Source organism: Neofelis nebulosa, chromosome 18 (genome assembly GCF_028018385.1).
Source record: "Neofelis nebulosa isolate mNeoNeb1 chromosome 18, mNeoNeb1.pri, whole genome shotgun sequence".
In the NCBI taxonomy this organism is placed as follows: domain Eukaryota; kingdom Metazoa; phylum Chordata; class Mammalia; order Carnivora; family Felidae; genus Neofelis; species Neofelis nebulosa.
The window spans coordinates 29,213,012-29,220,727 of record NC_080799.1 but is presented as its reverse complement, the minus strand read 5'-3'; the positions used below and the strand labels follow the sequence as shown (position 1 = coordinate 29,220,727).

General features: G+C 42.3%; 1 protein-coding gene across 4 annotated transcripts in view; it reads left to right on the top strand.

Annotated features, from left to right (window-relative positions):
- The first annotated feature begins 43 nt into the window (after positions 1-43).
- Positions 44-7,716, top strand: part of LOC131500861 (acyl-coenzyme A synthetase ACSM1, mitochondrial-like) — a 46,805-nt gene continuing 39,132 nt past the window's right edge. For 2 of the 4 annotated variants that reach the window (XM_058710395.1, XM_058710398.1), the window contains exons 1-2: positions 1,145-1,275; positions 5,540-5,782. In XM_058710395.1, the coding sequence (XP_058566378.1) occupies positions 5,591-5,782 (192 nt within the window). In that variant the 5' untranslated portion in view covers positions 1,145-1,275; positions 5,540-5,590. Of the gene's footprint in view, positions 187-1,144; positions 1,276-5,539; positions 5,783-7,716 lie in introns of those variants that run through there. The other 2 variants (XM_058710396.1, XM_058710397.1) reach the window with 2 other exon arrangements.

Genomic DNA, 7,716 nt, shown 5'->3' with positions numbered 1-7,716 from the left:
AGTCAACTATCACTGCCTTCTCATCCACTCTTCTCTGTAGAAAAGCCTATCTTGAGCTGAGAATTCATCATGAGTGAATCAGCCAGGAGGAGGACAACTCACCTTTCAGAAACCAGGCTTGCCTGTCAGCCCTGGCAGGGATATTCTGCGTGTCTCCAGCAATCTTTGTGGTGACTTCAAGCAGAGGTATTTTTGTCCTTGGTTCATTGGAGGGTGGGAGGGTAAAAAAGGGTCTGGGAAAGTTGGGTCAAGGTTCTGGAGATCCCCATCCCCCCACAACACCCCAAAAATGTCTCTAGTAGAAAACTAACAGTGCAAGCCACTTCATGCAGCAATTTGGGCTTATTCAATACAGCATCAATATCAATCCAGCATCTACATGCCTCAGCCAAGTGCTGTACAAACTTTACCAGGTGCAGTCCTTTCAAAGATCTCAAGGGACAAATCTGATTAACAACCCCACTCCTCTGTTTTTCAGATGAGAACGTCAACGGTTAGAAGAAGCAAATGACTTGTCCATCAGCCATTTTGTAAGAGGTTGAGCCAGAATTTCAGCTCAGGCCTTGGGATTCCAAAGACCCTGCATTTTGCTAGTACACCAAAGTATTTCTCTCCAAATCCCAAATTAATAAAAACAGCCACCATTGATTATGCCAAGCACTGTGCTACATGCTCATCATAAATTATTCTCTAATCCTAACAAAGGCAACAAAGACAAGACAACCCTAAGAGACAGGTATCCTTATTATCATTCCCATTTTGCACATAAGGAAACAAGGGTAGATAAAGGAGGTCAGTGAAAGTCAAAGAGATGGTAGGTGGCAGACTGGAGACTTAAACTCAGACCTTTCTGCTTCCAGAGCACAGGCTTTGTGCCACTTGGCTGTCACTTAAATGTGAGCATTGGAGGTACAGGGTTGGGACAGAGAGCAGGTTAGCCACAGAGAGCTAGTGAGAGTTCTCCATTTGACTTTATTTATTTATTCACACCACAGGTCATCATCCCATAAGAACTGGGATGACTTCAAATACTTTCTTTACCCAACTGTTTAGCTCCCATGGAGGACTGTGATTGTTTTCTGCCCTTTTCTATCTGAGCATCTCCTCCTATTTCTAAATCATCCAATTCTTGCCAAGTTCTCCGCCCCAGAGGTGGAAAGTTCTTTTGTGTGTACAGTGTTGGGGACTTTTCTGATCAGAGAGAACTGAATATGCCAAGTTCCCATTTCTATACTAGTCCAGGACCAAGCCCACCTCTTGCCTAGAGAGTACCAGGTAAGACAGATGAACGATAGCATCTTTGTGAGGTGTGTGTGTGTGTGTGTGTGTGTGTGTGTGTGTGTGTGTCTATGTACGTAGGGCAGGAAAGTATTTTCATAGTTTAAAATATGAAGACCAAATTTCAAGTTCTGACTGTGTCACTTATAGGTTGGCTGACTTTGGGCAAGGCTCTTAACTCTTTTCACATTTAATTTCCTTAATTGCAAAAGGAGAATGGGGGTATCGAGTGAGAAGGATAAAGGAGATTATACATGGGATAGGCCAAGTGCAGTGGCTGGCATAGAGTGTGATCTGTTTCATGTTAGGCAAATGTGAATGTGATGGGCTGTGAAGGAGGGTACATAGAGAAGTAAGAATGACCCAGAAAGTGAACAAGTGAAAGAAAACTCCACTATGCAGAAGTTAGTTCATATTGTATAAAGTGAATGTCTTTCATTTAAAAAATATTTTTAATATCTAATGGGGAGTTGGATTCAGAATTTGCTGGGAATTAGCACTTCAATATTTATTTAGCACTTATTGTATATTAGGCACAATGCTGGCAAGATAGTGTATACATATTATATCACTAATCCTTGCAGGAAGCCCCAAGGTAGATATTACTAGTGTGCCCTTAATTCCAGAGACATAAAAACAGTGGCCAAGTTTACTGAGCTGGTAGGCAGTGGAACTAAACGTGGCTCTGTAACTCCAGGATCTCCTTTGCCATGCTAAGTGTGTTGCCTCATAAAATAAATAGCTTTTTCAGTCCAAAATCTTGTGAAATCAAAGGTCAGTTCCAGGAACTCTTCAAGCACTGTGTACCTAGGCAAATAATGGTGGGCTTAGCCACCTTTCAAAGCCACAATTCCATAGTGACTTCAAAATATACTTTAAAGCACTTCTTTTTTTTATGGATAGATTTGACCTTTATTCAATTTTCATTTTTTTTAATATGAAATTTATTGTCAAATTGGTTTCCATACAACATCCAGTGCTCATCCTAACAGGTGCCCTCCTCAATGCCCATCACCACCCTCTTCCCCCTCCCACCCCCATCAACCCTCAGTTTATTCTCAGTTTTTAAGAGTCTCTTATGGTTTGGCTCCCTCCCTCTCTAACTTTTTTTTCCTTCCCCTCCCCCATGGTCTTCTGTTAAGTTTCTCAGGATCCACATAAGAGTAAAAACATATGGTATCTGTCTTTCTCTGTATGACTTATTCCACTTAGCATAACACTCTCCAGTTCCATCCACGTTGCTACAAAAGGCCATATTTCATTCTTTCTCATTGCCACGTAGTATTCCATTGTGTATATAAACCACAATTTCTTTATCCATTCATCAGTTGATGGACATTTAGGCTCTTTCCATAATTTGGCTATTGTTGAAAGTGCTGCTATAAACATTGGGGTACAAGTGCCCCTATGCGTCAGCACTCCTGTATCCCTTGGGTAAATTCCTAGCAGTGCTATTGCTGGGTCATAGGGTAGATCTATTTTAATTTTTGGAGGAACCTCCACACTGTTTTCCAGAGTGGCTGCACCAGTTTGCATTCCCACCAACAGTGCCAGAGGGTTCCCGTTTCTCCACATCCTCTCCAGCATCTATAGTCTCCTGATTTGTTCATTTACTTTAAAGCACTTCAAAAGATTGTTCATTAATTTATTCCTGTTCCTTCTCTTTAGACTCTAATTCCAAAGATTAAGCATGTGAGAGTTTCCCCAGAGACAGTAACAACTAATAATAGCTCCTGATTCTGGAGCACTCATCTGCACTGAGTCCATGCCTAAATGCTTTAGGTGGGATGTCAGCCATTCATCACCACAAGTGTAGGAAACAGGTGCGGCCAGTATTTCCATATTTTACACAGAGGTTAAGAAAATTGCCCATTTACCTAGGTGGTGAGTGAAGTGGCTGGAATTTGAAGCTATGATGTTTGACTCCTAAGGGCACACTCTCGGCTACCACAGTCCTCACTGGGCACTGTGTTTGGTCTTCTCGTGGAGATTAAATTAGAGTTGAAAACACATTTATAAGATGATGCCAAAGTAATTTCTTTTTATTTGATTAAGAGAGGTGTGTTCATTTGCTGGGACTGCCATAACAAAGTACCATAGACTGTGGGGGCTCCAAACACAAATGTCTTTTCTCATAGTTCTGGAGGTGAGAAGCCTGAGATCAAGCTGTCTGCAGGGTTGGTTTTTCTGAGGCCTCATTCCTTGGGTTTTGGATACCTATTTTCATGTTTGCATGTCATTTTCCTTGCTATGTGTGTCTGTGTCCTAATCTCCTCTTCTTTTAATGCCACCAGTCATACTGGATTTGAGTCCATCTACTGGCCTCATTTTAGCTTAATCAGCTCTGAAAAGATTCTGTCTCCAAATATAGTCACATTCTGAGGTACTGGGAGCTTAGGACTTCAACATATGAATTTTAAGGAGATGCAATTAGCCCCTAATAAGGGATGAATTAATTTCCTCCTTATTTCTCTTGCTTTTGTTGTTGTCTTTAGCCACTTACTCAGGGGTCATTTGCACTGACCCTGAGCACTTTAAGGAAGATTCCTGAGGCCATTTATATAACCATGCATAAAAATCGCAGATGAATCTGGTATTCCTGCTCTGAATCAGTTCACATTTGTGGAGGCAGGTATGTGTTGGACAAAAGAACATGAAAGGCATGTTTCTAGAACCAGCTCTGCTACTACACTTGCCTTGCAACCTTGGGGAAATCCCTGTCCCTTTGGAGATGTTGGCCCAAATGAACGATTTTAAGCTCAAATATGCACAGAGGCTTGACAGGTACAGTAAGTGGAGAAGCAAGCTGGTGTGGGAAAAAAAGCATGGTGAAAACCATGTCAAATTGGAGAACATTCCATGTAAATGAAGCATACAATTCTCAGCTTCAGTCAGTGCCAGTTTGAAATAAAGGCCCAGTATTGCCAGACCTCCTACATTTTCAAGAGAAACCTTCCGGGCTTTTAAATGAAACCTCCCAAGGTTTAACTGTTGACCATTTAAAATTTCCCTCCAGGACGCTTAGTCAGTTAAGCATCTAGCTCTTGGTTTCAGCTCAGGTCATGCTCTCACAGCTCATGAGTCCAAGCCCCATGTTGGATTCTGTTCTGACAGTGTAGAGCCTGCTTGGAATTCTCTCTCTCTCTCTCTCTCGCTCCCTCTCTCTCTGCCCCTTCGCCACTCAAACTCATTCATTCTCTCCTCTTTCTCTCTCCCCCCCCCTCTCAAATTAATAAATAATTAAACTTTAAAAAAAACTTTTAAATTTCCCTACAAAGACCAAGAGCCAACAGGAGTATGTCTAAGGGCCAGGTCTGGCTCAGCTGATATCTTAGGGTCTTTCTAGCCCAAAAGTGCTCTGATAAAACAAAAGATGGTACTGTTGATTGACAGGAGGTAAAAAGAAAGGGGCATACTTTATTTAGTTCATGTGGCCCAAGGATCCATGCTGACAAGCAAACTCTAAGGGATGAACTTTTCAAGTATCCTATTTTATGCAGACATTCACTCTATTGCATATATAGCAGTGCCTCCCCACCTAGGAATGCAAAGTGGGGCTCTGGGGGCAGCCTCAAAATTGGGGTTAGATTATTATTGGTCTAAAGCACCTTAAAGTAAATTGAGCCAGGTTTTATCCATCTATTCTGTGGTCTGTCATCATGATTGCTGAATCCAAGGGGGAGGAGACTTTATTGTTTGCAGACATAAAGTGCTTGGATCGCAAAACTGCTTGTGAAATGGTTTCCTTCAGCCAGCATTCTCATGGAAAGATAGTTCTAGCTTAAGGCAGTTTTTCACAGTCATCAATAATAATAAATGAAGTTTCTGCTTCCACGTGAAGGGTCTTTGTTGGGATCTGGAGTGGCAAAAAGTTTCATTTCATGGGTCAACTCTGATGGGTTGGTGATAGCTGCCTGGAATGATGTCCTGGGAAAGTTCCCTGCCCCCCGTCTGGCCAGATATCAGTCCACTAGCACAGGTGTTGTGATATTAGCCTCATCATTCCTGAGTATGGTGCTGTATATTTGTCAATATTCTTATAGTCTCAAGTGACAGAAATGCAATCTCAGGCAGGAAAAATTGTTGGCTCACAGAATCCAGGAGAAAATATTAACAAGAGAGGGGTAGCGATGCAGATGGGTCTTGTGTCGTCCACATTCTGGTGATCTGAAACAAAGCTATTTCTCTCACAAAGCTATTGCCTTCATTTTGTGGAGGAAATTACTATTCCATGGCCAATCTAGTACCATCTCTTCCCAAGGCAGGTGTTGACCTGAGAATTCTGTGTCGGCTTCCTGAGGCCTCTTCCACCATGCAGAGGCTGATGAGTCTCCAAGTCCTCTGGGGCATTCGCAAATCCTACCATGGCTTTCACCCTGCCCCTTGGTACCTTTGCTGCCGGTCTTTATCAGGAGCTGGAACCCTGAGATGGAATGACTACGATAGACCTAAGGAATTTAACTTTGCAAGTGATGTCTTGGACTATTGGACTCAAATGGAGCAGGTAAGGAGGCACTCATGATGGGAGGTGAGAACAAGAATGGCCTCATTGACCTTATCATGATCCTAGTAGACTGAGGGGCACAGAACCAGAAATGGCTTCTGCCTCAGCTTAGAAGTGTTGTGGGAAAAGCTTACATTTGGGGGTTCAATTCTCAGCCTAGTCATGTTCTCAATCCTCTGAGCCTCAGTGGTTTTATCTATGAAATGGTGATGATCTCATTTTGGAAACAAGATAGCAGGTGAAAATATCTGGTACACAGTCACATAATGTGACCAAAGTTTCTAAGGTCGGTAAGTTGACCTTAGTCTGAATTCTTACCTTCAACTAATGAGACTATGAGCCTAATAGGAATTTGTCTCATTACACTTGGTCTTCACTTCAGGCTACACTCAGAGGGAAGGGACAGATCACCTGACTGTACACATGAGCATCTGACACATGTAGCTAGGTCATGTCATCTGTCATTCTTTGAGGATGGCATGTGTAACTGGATTCCTCCCTATCAACTACCTACTTGAGTGTGTCTTTAGGGTATGTACAGGGAAAATAGTCCATATGGCCCCTAGAGATTACACATGTCTGCAGAAAAACCCAAGTGTTCAGTTTATCTCTCTCCAAGAGACAGACCAAGAGAGGTGAAGTAGGGACATTAGGAGTTGAGATAGACAGTTCATGGTGCTCCAGCTACTAAGTCCTAGGTGGTGATGTCCACAGTGAGAAAACTCACCCAACACTGTCTTTGGACAGAATTTACCTGAGATGGAGTCAGAGAGTTAATATAATTTTTAAATTTCCCATGCACCTGCATTATATGTTAGTATTCAACTAACATGTGGGCCTCTTCCCCACCTCCTTCTTTTTCCTTTTCCTGAATTTCCATAATAATGCCAAGGGAGGGCATAGGCACTTTTTAAAGTGCACTTGGCATTTAATACTATGAGTAGGTGAGCATTTTCATCACCCCCATTTTCTAGATGAGGGAACTGAGGTGTCAAGGGTTTAAATAACACACAGAAACCAGCACATGCCTAATAAGGGAAAGAACAGGATTTGGGTCCAGGCTATCTAATTCTGCAATACATTATTTAACCTGGTCTCACAATTTGATGATGCCAAACATCTCTTCCCTCAGATTCTAAACTGACTTTCATCACTGCCCTGACCAGTAATCTAGTTAAGAACTTTTGAACCATGAGATTGGCTGGAGAGGGAGGAGGTGGAGAGAGCAAGAAGTGATGCCTTCACTTTCCCCTTGATTTATATTCCTTATAGGTAGTTAACACATCAACCCATGGAGGGAACCACCAAGTAAATATGACCTCAGGATGCCTCATCTTTGTTGCGTTTTATATCATCCTTGTTGAACCTTGCCCATTTATCCATGTTTCCAAGTTCTCCCCACCCCCAGCGTCCTCATGCCAATAATATTTATTCTGCCAACACTTCTCATCTGTCTGTTGCCACTTTGCTAATTGCCTTGATCATGGTCATTGTGTCTCTAGTGATGCATGGGGCCTCTCCCCTAGTGTTCCCTCAACTGAGCCGCCCAGTGCCCCGGCAAAGAATTGGTTATAAAACAAAAGAAAGTACCTGGTAAGCCAGACAACCTATGTCCAGAGGTGGAATACAGGCCACCAACTTATAACCCCTGACTCATCTTAGAAATTAAACCCTTTGTTACTCTAGACTCCTAACATAGTACACACAACTAGATTTGATTCCTAGAGAAGCCTCCCAAATCTGTTCATGAGAGGTTGCATTCTGTCCAAATTCATTCATTCTCTCCCTTTGATACTACATCCATCCATCCATCCATCCATCCATCCATTCATCCATTCCGCTAAAACTTAGTGAGCCCCTAACATGTGCCAATTACTATTCTAGGTAATGGAGATAGGAAAGTAGACAAAATGTGCAGCTCTTTATTTTTCCTC